This window comes from Somniosus microcephalus, chromosome 17 (assembly GCF_052327205.1).
Source record: "Somniosus microcephalus isolate GS21.2 chromosome 17, FLI_Smic_1.0, whole genome shotgun sequence".
Classification (NCBI taxonomy): Eukaryota; Metazoa; Chordata; class Chondrichthyes; order Squaliformes; family Somniosidae; genus Somniosus; species Somniosus microcephalus.
The window spans coordinates 14,678,358-14,696,495 of NC_141003.1; the positions used below are offsets into that span (position 1 = coordinate 14,678,358).

Consider the following 18,138-nt stretch of genomic DNA (forward strand, 5'->3'; position numbering starts at 1 on the left):
TCAAGAGGGCGGCGGCCCACCACCACCTTCTCAGGGCAACTAGGGATGGGCCTTGCCAGCAACGCCCCCATCCTGAGAATTAAATTTTTAGAAAGTTCGCACAGCCAGTGGGGAGACTTGCCCACTAGCAGTGCATATCTGAAATACGGGACACGATTGGGCACAATTTTCCGATGGTGGTGGGTAAATCATGCTCAGTGTGCACAGAGTTTCCAACAGGGTGGTTGGGGGGGGGGGTTGGCGGGAGGACGAGCCCCCCATGCACAGCCCAGACTCTTAAAATCACCCTCGACGTGTCACGTTAGCAAAAGATATTAGACGTATTTAACTAGGAATCAGAATCAGAAACATTTTAAGGGATAGTAATTGGTCTTGGGCGGTGGAGCAAACTGGGCAGTATCGGATCGGGCGCCCGTTACACACAGTGCCCGATATTCAGTTCTATTGACTGCGGTGGAGCTGAACATCGGGCGCTGCGGATAACGGGCTGCCGATCCAATACTGCCCGCTTTGCACCACCCTCCAAGACGAATTTCTACCCCTATGCCCTCTGCCTGTACTCAGATTTCTTAGTGGCGGCACGAGGATAGTGCAAATCTCCTGGGTTGCACGAGTCCCCGAGCCGGTCAGGGGGCCCCGAGCGGAGCCGCTGATAAATTTAAGGATTGAGGTAAATCGATCTCGGCTTTATAGAGGGGCTCCCCCCCCAAAACAGAACCATTGCACAAGACCCCCGCCAGGCAAACGTCGCCCCCGAGAGTTCTGCACAATATTGGTATTTTTCCACACTCTAACTTTACACAATCATTTTACGCCTGTAGTTTCAGAGTAAAGTGAGGCACAAGCAAATATCCGACCTAGAGAACCTTCTGGCATCCCTCGAGATCGCGGACTGCACAGATCACGGCTTCCAACAGTACAAGGTATTTCGTTTTGACTCATCACTGTCACCGACCAAACGCCCCCCCTGCCTTCAGGCTCCCCCTCTCTCAGTCAGAAGAGTGAAGCAGTTGGCAGTTCACCTCTCTCTGACCTCCGACCTCAGTGCTCCGAAGGAACTCTGCTGACATCAGGTCTTTCTGGATCTAGCTCTGTAGTATTTACTATCTTAAAAAAAATCGCCATCAGCTCCCCTCTCAGTCACCTTTCATAGGAACATAACAACAGGAGTAGGCCATTCAGCCCCTCGTGCCTGTTCCGCCAGTCAGCTGATCCGTCCCTCAACTCCATGTTCCTGCCTTTGCGACATATCCCTTGATACCCTTACCCAACAAGAACCGAGCTCAGTCCTGAAAGCTCCAGTTGATCCTCAGCATCCACAGCCTTTTGGGGGGAAGAGTTCCAGATTTCCACCACCCTTTGTATGAAAGTGTTTCCTGATTTCACTCCTGAATGGCCTGGCTCCAATTTGAAGATTGTGCCCCCTTGTTCTTGATTCCCCCACCAGAGGAAATAGTTTCTCTCCATCTACCCTACTGAATCTTTTTATCATTTTAAACACCTCGATCAGAGCAACCCGCAACTTCTACACTCAAGGGAATACAAGCCCAGTTCATGCAACTTGATAATATCATTTAACCTGTTTACCCCCGGTATCATTCTGGTGAATCTGCGCTGCACCCCCTCCAAGGCCAATACATCCTTCCTGAGGTGCGGGGCCCAGAACTGAATGCAGCACTCCAGATGAGGTCTTTCAAAGTTGAAGAGCTGAAGTTTCCCTCATAACTGGGTCCTCTGATGTTAGGGATCAGTCAAATGATTTCTCTGCCTGCAGAGTTTAAGGGCAAGAATTTCCCAGGGCCATGGAGGCGGGAATGGAGGCGTGTGGGGTGTTAAAATCGCAAAATCGGGGGGCACGAACACGACCCACCTCCATGCCCGTTTCCCAGGAGGCGGGCACCTGACTTGTGCTGGGAGCTGCCTCCCCGGGGCAGGAAGGGGATTAGTGCCAATTTTTGCCTGTTAACAGGTAGTTAACAGGCAGTTTTTAGCCTAATCCCTATTTTTATCCCTGAAGTGTGGGCTGCCCGACGGCTCCAACCCACGCCAAGTTAGCGAGGCGAACCGTCGGGCTGAAGGACTTGGAGGGTTCAAGATGTCCGGTGTTCAGGTGAGTGATGGGTGCATGAGTGCAGAGGTAAGTGTGTTTGGTGTGTGTAAAGTGTTTAAATAAGTTTTGTTATAAATCTCATCATTCATCAAGAAACTACTCATGAAATAACACTGGACGGCCAGCTGGTGGCGCCGTCCAAGGAGTATAAATACTCGGGCGTCGGCCCCAGCTTGCCAGGGACATTTTGTAAGACAAGGAACTAGTGAAGTACAACTAGACCTCCATGTTCGGAAACAAGTTGATTAAAGCCTTGCTTTATGCTCAAACCAAGTGCGTAGTGAGTTTTATTACGTCAAGTTTTACTTACCTTTATTTACTAATGCAGGCTTCCTTCCTTCAGGTCTCGGGAGTCCCTCATCTCACCGGCACAGAAAGCAGAATGGCCACGAGCTGTCAAAAGCTGCAGCCTCTGCTTTCTGTTCTGGAGAGATCTCTAAATCAGCCTGAGAGGAAGGAATTAACTTGGAGTACAGATTGTCCGTGTTTGACAGCTTCAAAGAGCTGTCAAACGCTGATATTTCATCTGTCAAAAGCTCTTGACAGATGAAATGTCAATCTGTGACATCACCTGTTGCCGGGTGGCCCTTAATTGGCCTGCTGAGCCCGCTGGGCGGCTCAACAAGGCCAACCAAGTCAAAATCGAACTCGATGGAGGCGGGACTACAACCCCGAAAGTGGGAGTCCTGCCTCCTACTCACCTCCATTGATAAAATCCAGCCCTAACTGTTTCCCTCGTGCCAATGTGCTGGCCTTTCGGTATCAGTTTATCTAATACTTACTTACCTTGTCAGGGTAAAAGCTGGACACACGTAATGAAGATCCAGAACCTTAACCCAGAGACCTGGACTGAGCAGAAGGATAAGAAGCTACAGGAGGCCATGTGGGAGATCTTCACCAGTGAATGCACCTACTTCGGGGACCAGTTACTGGTGATGGAGGAGGTGGGTTTGTCAATCTTGCCCATCGCTTCAATCTTAACTGTTCAAAGTGTTATTAAAAATAAGCCCAAGGTACCCATAACAGAGTCAATGTCCAGAGAATCTGGCAGACATCAAGAATATTCTGCACAGTTGGAAGTAAAGGGGAGGATCAAGGACGATTGGTATTTACAGATTTCAGATACTGGAGCATTTTCCTACAGCTTAAGAGTACAAATAGTTCATGTGGGCAGTTTGTATCCCTTTGCCCCTCCCCAGTTTCCCATCGCCCCTCCCCAGTTTCCCTTTGCCCCTCCCCAGTTTCCCTTTGCCCCTCCCCAGTTTCCCTTTGCCCCTCCTATGTTTCCTATTGCCCCTCCCCAGTTTCCCTTTGCCCCTCCCCAGTTTCCCTTAGCCCCTCCCCAGTTTCCCTTTGCCCCTCCCCAGTTTCCTATTGCCCCTCCCCAGTTTCCCATTGCCCCTCCCCAGTTTCCCTTTGCCTCTCCCCAGTTTCCCTTTGCCTCTCCCCAGTTTCCCTTTGCCCCTCCCCAGTTTCCCATCACCCCTCCCCAGTTTCCCATCACCCCTCCCCAGTTTCCCATCGCCCCTCCCCAGTTTCCCATCGCCCCTCCACAGTTTCCCATCGCCCCTCCCCAGTTTCCCTTTGCCCCTCCCCAGTTTCCCTTTGCCCCTCCCCAGTTTCCCATCGCCCCTCCCCAGTTTCCCTTTGCCCCTCCCCAGTTTCCCATCGCCCCTCCCCAGTTTCCCTTTGCCCCTCCCCAGTTTCCCATCGCCCCTCCCCAGTTTCCCTTTGCCCCTCCCCAGTTTCCCTTTGCCCCTCCCCAGTTTCCCTTTGCCCCTCCCCAGTTTCCCTTTGCCCCTCCTACGTTTCCTATTGCCCCTCCCCAGTTTCCCTTTGCCCCTCCCCAGTTTCCCTCAGCCCCTCCCCAGTTTCCCTTTGCCCCTCCCCAGTTTCCTATTGCCCCTCCCCAGTTTCCCATTGCCCCTCCCCAGTTTCCCTTTGCCTCTCCCCAGTTTCCCATTGCCCCTCCCCAGTTTCCCTTTGCCCCTCCCCAGTTTCCCTTTGCCCCTCCCCAGTTTCCATTTGCCCCTCCCCAGTTTCTCATTGCCCCTCCCCAGTTTTCCACTGCCCCTCCCCAGTTTCCCTTTGCCCCTCCCCAGTTTCCCATTGCCCCTCCCCAGTTTCCCATTGCCCCTCCCCAGTTTCCCATTGCCCCTCCCCAGTTTCCCTTTGCCTCTCCTCAGTTTCCCTTTGCCCCTCCCCAGTTTCCCTTTGCCCCTCCCCAGTTTCCCATCACCCCTCCCCAGTTTCCCATCACCCCTCCCCAGTTTCCCATCGCCCCTCCCCAGTTTCCCATCGCCCCTCCACAGTTTCCCATCGCCCCTTCCCAGTTTCCCTTTGCCCCTCCCCAGTTTCCCTTTGCCCCTCCCCAGTTTCCCATCGCCTCTCCCCAGTTTCCTTTTGCCCCTCCCCAGTTTCCCATCGTCCCTCCCCAGTTTCCCATCACCCCTCCCCAGTTTCCCTTTGCCCCTCCCCAGTTTCCCTTTGCCCCTCCCCAGTTTCCCTTTGCCCCTCCCCAGTTTCCCTTTGCCCCTCCCCAGTTTCCCTTTGCCCCTCCCCAGTTTCCCTTTGCCCCTCCTACGTTTCCTATTGCCCCTCCCCAGTTTCCCTTTGCCCCTCCCCAGTTTCCCTTAGCCCCTCCCCAGTTTCCCTTTGCCCCTCCCCAGTTTCCCATTGCCCCTCCCCAGTTTCCCTTTGCCTCTCCCCAGTTTCCCATTGCCCCTCCCCAGTTTCCCTTTGCCCCTCCCCAGTTTCCCTTTGCCCCTCCCCAGTTTCCATTTGCCCCTCCCCAGTTTCTCATTGCCCCTCCCCAGTTTTCCACTGCCCCTCCCCAGTTTCCCTTTGCCCCTCCCCAGTTTCCCATTGCCCCTCCCCAGTTTTCCACTGCCCCTCCCCAGTTTCCCTTTGCCCCTCCCCAGTTTCCCATTGCCCCTCCCCAGTTTCCCATTGCCCCTCCCCAGTTTCCCATTGCCCCTCCCCAGTTTCCCTTTGCCTCTCCCCAGTTTCCCTTTGCCCCTCCCCAGTTTCCCTTTGCCCCTCCCCAGTTTCCCATCGCCCCCCCAGTTTCCCATCGCCCCTCCCCAGTTTCCCTTTGCCCCTCCCCAGTTTCCCATCACCCCTCCCCAGTTTCCCATCACCCCTCCCCAGTTTCCCATCGCCCCTCCCCAGTTTCCCATTGCCCCTCCCCAGTTTCCCATTACCCCTCCCCAGTTTCCCATCGCCCCTCCCCAGTTTCCCTTTGCCCCTCCCCAGTTTCCCTTTGCCCCTCCCCAGTTTCCCTTAGCCCCTCCCCAGTTTCCCTTTGCCCCTCCCCAGTTTCCTATTGCCCCTCCCCAGTTTCCCATTGCCCCTCCCCAGTTTCCCTTTGCCTCTCCCCAGTTTCCCTTTGGCTCTCCCCAGTTTCCCTTTGCCCCTCCCCAGTTTCCCATCACCCCTCCCCAGTTTCCCATCACCCCTCCCCAGTTTCCCATCGCCCCTCCCCAGTTTCCCATCGCCCCTCCACAGTTTCCCATCGCCCCTCCCCAGTTTCCCTTTGCCCCTCCCCAGTTTCCCTTTGCCCCTCCCCAGTTTCCCATCGCCCCTCCCCAGTTTCCCTTTGCCCCTCCCCAGTTTCCTATTGCCCCTCCCCAGTTTCCCTTTGCCCCTCCCCAGTTTCCCTTAGCCCCTCCCCAGTTTCCCTTTGCCCCTCCCCAATTTCCTATTGCCCCTCCCCAGTTTCCCATTGCCGCTCCCCAGTTTCCCTTTGCCTCTCCCCAGTTTCCCATTGCCCCTCCCCAGTTTCCCTTTGCCCCTCCCCAGTTTCCCTTTGCCCCTCCCCAGTTTCCATTTGCCCCTCCCCAGTTTCTCATTGCCCCTCCCCAGTTTTCCACTGCCCCTCCCCAGTTTCCCTTTGCCCCTCCCCAGTTTCCCATTGCCCCTCCCCAGTTTCCCATTGCCCCTCCCCAGTTTCCCATTGCCCCTCCCCAGTTTCCCTTTGCCTCTTCCCAGTTTCCCTTTGCCCCTCCCCAGTTTCCCTTTGCCCCTCCCCAGTTTCCCATCGCCCCCCCCAGTTTCCCATCGCCCCTCCCCAGTTTCCCTTTGCCTCTCCCCAGTTTCCCATCACCCCTCCCCAGTTTCCCATCACCCCTCCCCAGTTTCCCATCGCCCCTCCCCAGTTTCCCATTGCCCCTCCCCAGTTTCCTATCACCCCTCCCCAGTTTCCCATCGCCCCTCCCCAGTTTCCCTTTGCCCCTCCCCAGTTTCCCTTTGCCCCTCCCCAGTTTCCCTTAGCCCCTCCCCAGTTTCCCTTTGCCCCTCCCCAGTTTCCTATTGCCCCTCCCCAGTTTCCCATTGCCCCTCCCCAGTTTCCCTTTGCCTCTCCCCAGTTTCCCTTTGCCCCTCCCCAGTTTCCCATCACCCCTCCCCAGTTTCCCATCACCCCTCCCCAGTTTCCCATCGCCCCTCCCCAGTTTCCCATCGCCCCTCCACAGTTTCCCATCGCCCCTCCCCAGTTTCCCTTTGCCCCTCCCCAGTTTCCCTTTGCCCCTCCCCAGTTTCCCATCGCCCCTCCCCAGTTTCCCTTTGCCCCTCCCCAGTTTCCCATCGCCCCTCCCCAGTTTCCCTTTGCCCCTCCCCAGTTTCCCATCGCCCCTCCCCAGTTTCCCTTTGCCCCTCCCCAGTTTCCCTTTGCCCCTCCCCAGTTTCCCTTTGCCCCTCCCCAGTTTCCCTTTGCCCCTCCTACGTTTCCTATTGCCCCTCCCCAGTTTCCCTTTGCCCCTCCCCAGTTTCCCTTTGCCCCTCCCCAGTTTCCTATTGCCCCTCCCCAGTTTCCCATTGCCCCTCCCCAGTTTCCCTTTGCCTCTCCCCAGTTTCCCATTGCCCCTCCCCAGTTTCCCTTTGCCCCTCCCCAGTTTCCCTTTGCCCCTCCCCAGTTTCTCATTGCCCCTCCCCAGTTTTCCACTGCCCCTCCCCAGTTTCCCTTTGCCCCTCCCCAGTTTCCCATTGCCCCTCCCCAGTTTCCCATTGCCCCTCCCCAGTTTCCCATTGCCCCTCCCCAGTTTCCCTTTGCCTCTCCCCAGTTTCCCTTTGCCCCTCCCCAGTTTCCCTTTGCCCCTCCCCAGTTTCCCATCGCCCCCCCCAGTTTCCCATCGCCCCTCCCCAGTTTCCCTTTGCCCCTCCCCAGTTTCCCATCACCCCTCCCCAGTTTCCCATCACCCCTCCCCAGTTTCCCATCGCCCCTCCCCAGTTTCCCATTGCCCCTCCCCAGTTTCCCATCACCCCTCCCCAGTTTCCCATCGCCCCTCCCCAGTTTCCCTTTGCCCCTCCCCAGTTTCCCTTTGCCCCTCCCCAGTTTCCCATCGCCCCTCCCCAGTTTCCCATCGCCCCTCCCCAGTTTCCCTTTGCCCCTCCCCAGTTTCCCATCGCCCCTCCCCAGTTTCCCTTTGCCCCTCCCCAGTTTCCCTTTGCCCCTCCCCAGTTTCCCTTTGCCCCTCCCCAGTTTCCCATCACCCCTCCCCAGTTTCCCATCACCCCTCCCTAGTTCCCCACTGCCCTTCCCCAGTGTCCCTTTGCCCCTCCCCAGTTTCCCTTTTCCCCTCCCCTTTTGCCTGACTGTAGTGACTCACTTTGCCATCTAACCTTGGAGACAGTCCATTTCAGTCTTCACCTTCAGAGCTAGACAGTGCGGGCCAATTTTAACGAGCTGAAATTGCCGTCAAAGGGGCGGTAACAGCTTCAAGCTGGGGTCGGTAGACTCACCGTGCCGTTACTGCCGTTGCTCAGTCTGCCGGCATTTTTCAAGCGGCCTTCTCACAGGCGGCCGGATCGACGGCCTGTTTCCGGTGGTAGGCCTCTTTACTATGAAAATTGGGGTGCTATGACATAGTCTGAGCCTCGATAGCAACTTTAAGGGACCTGTGGCTGGAGCGTGCGCCGTCCGCCCATGGGTCCTGCCATTGAGCGGCCTAACCAGCGGTGCTGCCCGCTCCAAAAACAGCTCCAAAACTTATTTCCAGGTTATATATTTGTGGTGCCAGGAGGAACAAGAATGGGGCCTTCCTGGTTCAGCAGTGCACCCACAGCCCACTGAACGTTATAACGCGAGCCCCATTTTATTAGTTGTGAATGCAGAGTTTGATCTCCTGGCTTTTAGAAGTTTTCTCCTATTTTGTTTCTTTTTTAAAGGTCTTCCTGAACACATTGAAACATCTACAGAGCAATGGATGGCTTCTGGACATTGATTCTTGGAGACTGTTTGCAAACCTCAATGAATTATCCAAGGTAACCAGAGCACCTGTAATGGGAATAGGGAGTGTTACACTAGCAATGTGCACAAAGTTAGAGGTTTCTGTTATAAAGTGACTTTACCTCATGTAGACAGAATGGGCGGAGCTTTCAACTTCGGTAGGGGCCTATAACAGGCGGTAGTGGATTAGCTGCCCGGTGTCCGCAACACCTGATTTTCCTTTACACTGGAGAGGAAAATTGGGCAGGGTGTATAATCATAGAATCATAGAATCTTTATAGAACAATACAGCACAGATGGCAGCCATTCGGCCCATTGTGCCTGTGCCGGCTCTCTGAAAGAGCTCTCCAATTAGTCCCACTCCCCTGCTCTTGCCCCGTAGCCCTGCAAATTTTTCCTTTTCAATTTTCCATCTTAAGTCTGTGTCCTCTGGTTACCGACACTCCTGTCAGTAGAAACAGTTTCTCCTTATTTACTCTATCAAATCCCCTTATGATTTTGAACCTCTCTGTTAACTCTCCCCTTAACTGTCTCTGCTCTAAGGAGAACAACCCCAACTTCTCCAGTCTCTCCACATAACTGGAGTCCCTCATTCTGTGAAATCTCCTCTGCAGCCTCTCCAAGGCCCTAACATCCTTCTACTGCCCGTGCTGAAGTTGAAAGTTCTGCCCAATATCTAAATTATTGATAAAATTCAACTAAGAATATTGAGTAGTATTATTGGAGAGGTTAGTAAGTGTAGTAAATGTTTGCACGTATATTGTGCATTTACTGCTACACTATAAGGGGGCTAAATTTGGTTGATTTGCGCCTCCCGTTAGCGCCCTCTTCGGGCGCAAATCAACCAGTGCCTGGGCGCAGCGTCGCTAACGCCGCCCAGGAAATTCAGCGGGAGGTTAGCGGTGGCACTGCGCCGCCGGCGATGACATCATCGCCGTGCACAGCGCCCCGCTCGCGCCCCGGCTGTAATATTGGGTGACGCCCCCCGACTTACCGCCGGACGCTATGTCCGCCGGGGTCAGGGGGGCCTACCTGCGGCCGTGGCAGCGTTAGTTAAAGGGGAGGTGGTGGGCGGCCATTTTTGTTGCTTGCCGCCTGCCAGCACCTGCCCCCATTGCTTTCCCGGCCCCCGTGAAGCCCCCCCCCAACCCCGCGGGGTGCCGGCTGCTCTCCATGAGCCCGGCACTCCCGATCCCTGGTGGCCCAGCTGGGCGCCGGGACATGCTGCGCCAGGCTCCTCCCCTTTAATAAGGGGAGGAAGGCCTGCCGTACCGCGATATTGGCTCGCAGCGCCCCAATGGGGACGCGGGGCACTTCCAGTAGCGCCCCTCCTCCCTCTCGGGGTGCTACGTGGGAAAATCAGCCGGGGTGGCGCTAACATTTTCTGGGCGCTAAGGTAACGCCCCAACCCAATTTTTACCCCTAAGAATCTGAACTGCAATAAGGCCGTCCAGGCTCTCGAGCCTACTCCGCCATTCAATTAGATCATGGCTGATCTGCGCCTCAACCCCATTTACCCCCATTACTCCATGTTCCTTGATACCCTTACCCCCCCACACCAAAAAAAAACCTATCTACCTCAGCCTTGAAAATTCCAATTGGCCCCCAGCACCCACAGCCTTTTGTCTGTCGTGATTTAATTATTTGACCATCAGCAGGTTCAGGTAATCTACTCACTCCCTGGCCCGGCCAGTTTTGTTTGCTCATCTCCCACCCTCCATTTTGGAGAGTTTTCATTGATTTGCAACCAGTCAAAAGATAGTCACATTCAAAATGGCTGCTGCTAAAGGGTGTGGTAGTGAAGGGTAATGAGCATCAACTGTCGTAAAACGCACACAAGCTGTTTACAAAAATATATATTTGTGAACAAATATCAGCGTATAAATGGAGTATGAGTTATCACAGTAAGAAGGAATTGGAAAGGCTCCAGGCCTAACTCCTCACTATACAACATCTAAGATCAAGGGATGCCTGTCTGTCAGTCCTCAAATTATTACTGAATCAGCATTGTAAAACCCCTCGTTTATATCAGGATAAAAATATGAAGCCAACCAGCAAAATACTGCAGATGCTGAAAATCAGAAATAAAAACAGGAAATGCTGGAAACACTCAGCAGGTCAGGCAGCACCTGTGGGGAGAGGAAGGTACCTGTGGGGAGAGGAAGGTACCTGTGGAGAGAGGAAGGTACCTGTGGAGAGAGGAAGGTACCTGTGGAGTGAGGAAGGTACCTGTGGGGAGAGGAAGGTACCTGTGGAGAGAGGAAGGTACCTGTGGAGTGAGGAAGGTATCTGTGGAGTGAGGAAGGTACCTGTGGAGAGAGGGAGGTACCTGTGGAGTGAGGAAGGTACCTGTGGGGAGAGGGAGGTACCTGTGGGGAGAGGAAGGTATCTGTGGAGTGAGGAAGGTACCTGTGGGGAGAGGAAGGTACCTGTGGAGAGAGGAAGGTACCTGTGGAGTGAGGAAGGTACCTGTGGAGTGAGGAAGGTACCTGTGGAGTGAGGAAGGTACCTGTGGAGAGAGGAAGGTACCTGTGGAGAGAGGGAGGTACCTGTGGAGAGAGGAAGGTACCTGTGGAGAGAGGAAGGTACCTGTGGAGAGAGGGAGGTACCTGTGGAGAGAGGCACGTACCTGTGGAGTGAGGAAGGTACCTGTGGAGTGAGGAAGGTACCTGTGGAGAGAGGAAGGTACCTGTGGAGTGAGGAAGGTACCTGTGGAGTGAGGAAGGTACCTGTGGAGAGAGGAAGGTACCTGTGGAGTGAGGAAGGTACCTGTGGAGAGAGGAAGGTACCTGTGGAGAGAGGAAGGTACCTGTGGAGTGAGGAAGGTACCTGTGGAGTGAGGAAGGTACCTGTGGAGAGAGGAAGGTACCTGTGGAGTGAGGAAGGTACCTGTGGAGAGAGGAAGGTACCTGTGGAGTGAGGAAGGTACCTGTGGAGAGAGGGAGGTACCTGTGGAGAGAGGGAGGTACCTGTGGAGAGCGGAAGGTACCTGTGGAGAGAGGAAGGTACCTGTGGAGAGAGGAAGGCACCTGTGGAGTGAGGAAGGTACCTGTGGAGTGAGGAAGGTACCTGTGGAGAGAGGAAGGTACCTGTGGAGTGAGGAAGGTACCTGTGGAGAGAGGAAGGTACCTGTGGAGAGAGGAAGGTACCTGTGGAGTGAGGAAGGTACCTGTGGAGAGAGGAAGGTACCTGTGGAGTGAGGAAGGTACCTGTGGAGAGAGGAAGGTACCTGTGGAGTGAGGAAGGTACCTGTGGAGTGAGGAAGGTAACTGTGGAGAGAGGAAGGTACCTGTGGAGTGAGGAAGGTACCTGTGGAGAGAGGAAGGTACCTGTGGAGTGAGGAAGGTACCTGTGGAGAGAGGGAGGTACCTGTGGAGAGAGGGAGGTACCTGTGGAGAGCGGAAGGTACCTGTGGAGAGAGGAAGGTACCTGTGGAGAGAGGAAGGCACCTGTGGAGTGAGGAAGGTACCTGTGGAGAGAGGGAGGTACCTGTGGAGAGAGGAAGGTACCTGTGGAGAGAGGGAGGTACCTGTGGAGAGAGGAAGGTACCTGTGGAGTGAGGAAGGTACCTGTGGAGTGAGGAAGGTACCTGTGGAGTGAGGAAGGTACCTGTGGAGAGAGGGAGGTACCTGTGGAGAGAGGAAGGTACCTGTGGAGAGAGGGAGGTACCTGTGGAGAGAGGAAGGTACCTGTGGACTGAGGAAGGTACCTGTGGAGTGAGGAAGGTACCTGTGGAGTGAGGAAGGTACCTGTGGAGTGAGGAAGGTACCTGTGGGGAGAGGGAGGTACCTGTGGAGTGAGGAAGGTACCTGTGGAGAGAGGGAGGTACCTGTGGAGAGCGGAAGGTACCTGTGGAGAGAGGAAGGTACCTGCGGAGAGAGGAAGGTACCTGTGGAGTGAGGAAGGTACCTGTGGAGAGAGGAAGGTACCTGCGGAGAGAGGAAGGTACCTGTGGAGAGAGGGAGGTACCTGTGGAGAGAGGAAGGTACCTGTGGAGAGAGGAAGGTACCTGTGGAGAGAGGAAGGTACCTGTGGAGTGAGGAAGGTACCTGTGGAGTGAGGAAGGTACCTGTGGAGAGAGGGAGGTACCTGCGGAGAGAGGAAGGTACCTGTGGAGAGAGGAAGGTACCTGTGGAGAGAGGAAGGTACCTGTGGAGAGAGGAAGGTACCTGTGGAGAGAGGAAGGTACCTGTGGAGTGAGGAAGGTACCTGTGGAGAGAGGAAGGTACCTGTGGAGAGAGGAAGGTACCTGTGGAGAGAGGAAGGTACCTGTGGAGAGAGGAAGGTACCTGTGGAGTGAGGAAGGTACCTGTGGAGTGAGGAAGGTACCTGTGGAGAGAGGGAGGTACCTGCGGAGAGAGGAAGGTACCTGTGGAGAGAGGAAGGTACCTGTGGAGAGAGGAAGGTACCTGTGGAGAGAGGAAGGTACCTGTGGAGAGAGGAAGGTACCTGTGGCGAGAGGGAGGTACCTGTGGCGAGAGGAAGGTAGGGTTAACGTCTCAGGGCAATGACCTTGCCCCAGAAAAATATGAAACCCTCTTAAATTATTGAGTAAATAGTAATATTTCATGGTTTCAGCTTGTGCTACGAAACGACAGCACCTTCATTCACCTCTGCTTTTATCAAAGTTTAGTTGTAGCCCCAGTTACACGGGGGACTCACTCTGTAGCGATTTAATCTTGGAATAAAGGGGCCCGTGTACATTGTGTGGCACAAGGTACTCTGGTGTAAAACTGACACAAAACTTACTCTGGGTTTAGTTTACACTGAAATGCTGACGACGTTTAAGAAACAATCCTGACGTCCTGTAATGTTACTAGAACTGCATACGTTACACTGCAAATCTCATACAATGAATGAATGTGCCTTGTTGGCAATGCATTTCTTACCTGAGCTTGTTTATTCCTCTCTTTCCTTTGCCCCATCATTGGCAGCTGTGCCTTAGGAACATGGAAACAGGAGGAGGCCATTTAGCTCCTCGAGCCTGTTCCACCACTCAATGAGATCATGGCTGATCTGTGACCTAACTCCATATACCCGCCTTTGCCCGCTTAGATCTCACTCTCTGGAATTCCCACCCTAAGCCCCTTCACCACTCTCTTCTCTTTTAAGACCCTCCTTAAAATCCACCTCTTTGACCAAGCTTTTGCTCACTCCTCAATCTCTTAATTTGGCTTGACATCCATTTTTTTCAACCCTCTAAAACACCGTGAGACTTTTTTTTAATGTCATTCTCGGGATGTGGGGGTCGCTGGCAAGGCCGACATTTATTGCCCATCCCTAGTTGCCCTGAGAAGGTGGTGGGCCGCCTTCTCCTTGAACCGTTGGTCGCGGTTTGTTACAACTGAGTGTCTTGCTAGGCCATTTCAGAGGGCCGTTAAGAGTCAACCACATTGGTGTGGGACTATAGCCACATATAGGCCAGTCTGGGTAAGGACAGCAGGTTTCCTTCTCTGAAGGCCATTAGTGTGAACCAGTTAGGTTTTTCTCTACATTAAAGGTGCTATATAAATGCACGTTGTTGTTGAGTTGTCCCATTGTGGGTAAGGTACACATGGTGCATCCAGAACCTTACCTCATTGAAGCCGAATGTAAATACAGGAAACTTTGGATTATCCGGAGGTTAACTGTCCGGAATGCTCGAGCCACCGGCAAAAATCAGGAGCCGTTTCGTTAGGTTTTTTTTCTTTTCGTTGCTTTTTTTTCACCAGTCAGGCTCTGCAAGGTCTCGCTGAAGCTGTTGCTAAGCTACAGAGACGCTTGCAAGGTGTGGCCGACTGTTTAGAAGCTGTTGCTAAGCAACAGGGTTTCTAGCCAGATACGGAGCTCAAAATCTCCGTATGTTTCAACATTAGCGCTGGTTTGTCCGGCAGTTTTGATGGGACGGCAGCAGCTCAGTCCCGTCGGTGCCGGATAGCGCAAAGTTTCCTGTAGTACAGAGGTTGCTATGACGCCATTGCTTAATGGTGCTCATGATTCACTCTACAAAAATAGTTTAAGTGGGATTTAAGTTTTGAATGGGGCACAAGTTGTGTTGTGAGCATCTACAGTACAACGTGTTATGTGTCTTACACTTCAATAGACATAATCCTGTGCATTGTTTGGTCATATTAGGTGAGTTTGGACTTCTTGACCAGTCTCCTGGAAGCAATTCAGAGCTCTTGGAAGCTATCGTCTCTCCTTGTTGTTCTGTCAAAGGTACTTGCTACTAAATATTTTGCATGCAGGACTTTTAATGTCAAGTGATACATAAATAAGAGGAAGTAACACAACGACCCAGCTCCGAAATCCGAAGTAATGAATCTTGAGCAATTGTTGTGTTACGGCCTTTAGCTTCCTCTTACCCAGCGCTCCCTGTTCTATATAACACTGGAGTTCACGCACTTGGTCTTCAGACTGTTACCAAACAGTTCCCAGGTCCTTACACCATGAAAGGTCACTGCATAGCAATCAGCAGCAGGAGGCCTGGCTGGTTTTTCACTCCTCGGGCTGCCGAGGCCAATTGTAGCACCCTTAATGCCACTTGGCTAAGATCAGCGAACTGAGAACAGATTGGGCATCAGACCTGGGATGATCTGCTCATAGCGCAGCAACACATTGGGGGGTAGATTGTGGCTTTGTGCGATGGTGTAAAGCGAGCGATGGCAAATCGGTGGCCCATTTTACATCTCTCCTGATTTCCACTTCCACTGACCGCAGTGGAAGTCCGATTTACGCTATCGGCCAAAGTCAAAATGACCCCCATTGTATTTACTAATGGAGCCATCAGGGGAGCTGAGATACTGGGTTGTTCCATCCCTTGTGTAGCAAAAAAAATCAAAGTCTTACATTTATATAGCACCTTTCACAACCTCCAGACGTCTCAAAGCGCTTCACAGCCAATTAAGTACTTTTTGGAGTGTAGTGTGGCGACACGCCACCACTGGACATAATCCGCTCACGGCGGCACAGACAGTCTAAGCAGAAGCCCCCAGCCGGGGGCCCTTTCCTCCAGCAACTTGTTTCCCGCAGGGACAGGCTGCCGGGAGCACTTCCTGTCTGGGAAGTATTTAAGTGGATGTGCGGGCTTTTCTAGTTCCTGTTTGCCATGTGGTCAGAATAAAGCAGTTGTGTTTTCAATCGCTCTGTCTCGACTCCCACGTTTGCCGCGGTATCTCAACAGTCGTCACTTTTGTAACGCGACAACCAATTTGAGCACAGCAAGCTCCCACAAACAGCAATGAGATAATGACCAGATAACCTGTTTAGTGATGGTGGTTGAGAGAAAAATATTGGGCAGGACACTGGGGATAACTCCCCTGCTCTTCTTTGAATAGAGCCGTGGGATATAACTGTGAATGTTCTACACAAATGTATTTGGACTTTATTGTTGCAATTATTGAAACCATAGAAGCCTACAGCAGAGGAGAAGGACATTCAGCCCATCGTGTCTGGCTGTTTGCCAGAGCAGTACAAAATACACTGAGAGTCAGATCACTGTACAGTCAGTCTCGTTCTGAGAGTTCATAAGTGTTAGATCCATGGTTCAGTGGATAAATAATTACACGGATGCTGTACATAAACAAACAACAGGTCTTTACTGGAGGAGGGTCATCTCTAGACTGGGGTACAGAGGCATGCGCACAGCTTATATACCGGTGTGGTTACTGCCGGTACTACAGTATACAGGAGCTGTAAAAAGTAGTTCTGACTTAAAGCACATACTCTACAATTCCTCCCTTTTTAGATTAATAATACCCCCTTAATATTCAAATAACAATTACATTTTTACATGCACATTTAATAACAAAGGTCCATTTATAGATTCAGTCTTTGGGGCGGCTTCCTGACCCTTTCGGGATAGCACCTTTCCGGAGGTTCTTGTTCTTGGTGCAGAGGCGATTCTGACCCCTTCTCATCGGGTAGTTCATCGGGTTCCACTGCTACTGGGTCTGAAGTAGATGCTACCGGTATGTCGGGTTCATCCCCAGGTATTCGAGACATGGGGTTGACACCTTCCTGTGACGCTAAGATCTGATCGACGTGGCGTCTCACAATGTTCTCCCCGACATCCACTGTGTACATTAATGGCCCCTGCCTTGTACATATCGTTCCGGGTTGCCACTTCTCTGTTCGATAGTCACGGGCCAAGACTGGTTGCCCTACATTGAAGCTCCTTGTCGGCTTCTCGTTGATGTGCTGGAATTGTTTGTCCTCAACATTTCTTCACACATTTGGTCTGAGCAAATCCAGACGAGATCTCAACCTTCAGTTAAAGAACATCATGGCCGGGGTCTGGTAGGTAACTGCATGTGTCGCGTTTCGGTAAGCTAATAAGAAATTGTCCATCTTATGCTGTAGTGGAATTTCCTCGTCGCACATGGCCTTTATCGCCTTCTTAAAGGTTTATACGAACCTCTCAGCCAATCCATTGGTGGCTGGATGATACGGGGCGGATGTGTAATGCCTTACCCCATTCCTTTTCATGAATTTTTGGAACTCGTCGGACACAAACTGTGGTCCATTATCAGAGCAGATCTGCTCTGGCAAACCGTTTCTGGCAAATATGGTCCGTAGGACTGCAATCGTTTTCTCTGTAGTGGTTGAAGATATCTTTATCACCTCAGGCCACTTTGAATGAGCATCCACTGCTATTAAGAACATTGAGTCCATGAATGGACCAGCGAAATCAATGTGCACCCGTTGCCATGGAGAGGAGGGCCACTCCCATGGGTGTAGAGGGGCATGTGGTGGTGCATTTTGGACCTTCTGGCATCCAAAGCAGCTCTTAGTTAGGTCTTCGATTTGTTGATCGATTCCCGGCCACCACACATAAGCCCTAGCAAGGCTTTTCATTTTCACTCCCCCCAGATGACCTTCATGTAGCTCCTTTAGCACTCTCTCCCTTAACTTGGGTGGAATCACCACTCTGGATCCACACATCACTGTCCCCTGGCATACTGACAGCTGTTCTCTTCTGGATGAGAATGCTGGCAACAGTGAGTTGCCATGTGTTGGCCATCCCCTCACCGTCAATTCATATACCTGTGACAGCGTCGGATCATTGCGGGTCTCCTTCTCTATATCCGCGTTTGTTACTGGCAATCGTTCAATTATCGACGAATAAAATATCTCGATAGGGTCCACTGCTGGTGCTTCCTCCACCGTAGGCAGGAGCCGAGGCTACTCCAAACACCAGCCGGTTGTATTGATAGAGACCTTTATGGGTGTTGATCGTAAGGTAATGTTTCGAAGCTTCTTCTACCTCCATTTGCAAGTACGCCTGGGCTAGATCAATTTTGGTGAAGTGTTTACCACCAGATAGCGAGGCGAAAATATCCTCAATTCGTGGAAGCGGATATTGCACCGTGTGAAGGACTGGGTTCACTGTCACCTTAAAATCCCTACAGATGCGGACCTTCTTTGGTTCCCCAGGCGTATTACTCAACGACCTCTTCATTACAGGAACGATGGGTGTAGCCCACTCGCTCCAGTCCACTTTGGACAGTACTCCTGAACGTTCCAACCCTTCCAGCTCTGCTTCAACTGCTGGTCTGATTGCATAAGGCACTGGTCTGGCCTTCAGAAACTTTGGGCTTGCATTATCCTCTATTTTAATCGTTGCTGTTATTCCTTTTAGTGTTCCTAGTCCCTCCTGGAACACTTCTTTTGCGTCAGTTAGCATTTTTGACAGTCGTCCAGGTGTGACGTCGTCATCCTTTTTGGCCTCCACCTTCAGTGCCTGTATGGAATGCCAATCTAAATGTATCTTCCGGATCCACTCACGTCCTAGCAGTGGTGGTCCTCCATTTGGCAATACATA

The 18,138-nt window shown here is 52.6% G+C and overlaps 1 protein-coding gene across 2 annotated transcripts in view; it reads left to right on the plus strand.

Annotated features, from left to right (window-relative positions):
- Window positions 1–18,138, plus strand: part of plekhg7 (pleckstrin homology domain containing, family G (with RhoGef domain) member 7) — a 286,193-nt gene that overhangs the window by 241,321 nt on the left and 26,734 nt on the right. For both annotated transcript variants that reach the window (XR_015081504.1, XM_086009957.1), the window contains exons 6-9: window positions 822–923; window positions 2,905–3,054; window positions 8,276–8,371; window positions 14,451–14,534. Coding sequence is in view for 1 of the 2 variants with exons in the window: in XM_086009957.1 (XP_085866083.1) it covers window positions 822–923; window positions 2,905–3,054; window positions 8,276–8,371; window positions 14,451–14,534 (432 nt within the window). In the remaining variant the exon portion in view is untranslated. The remainder of the gene's footprint in view (window positions 1–821; window positions 924–2,904; window positions 3,055–8,275; window positions 8,372–14,450; window positions 14,535–18,138) is intronic.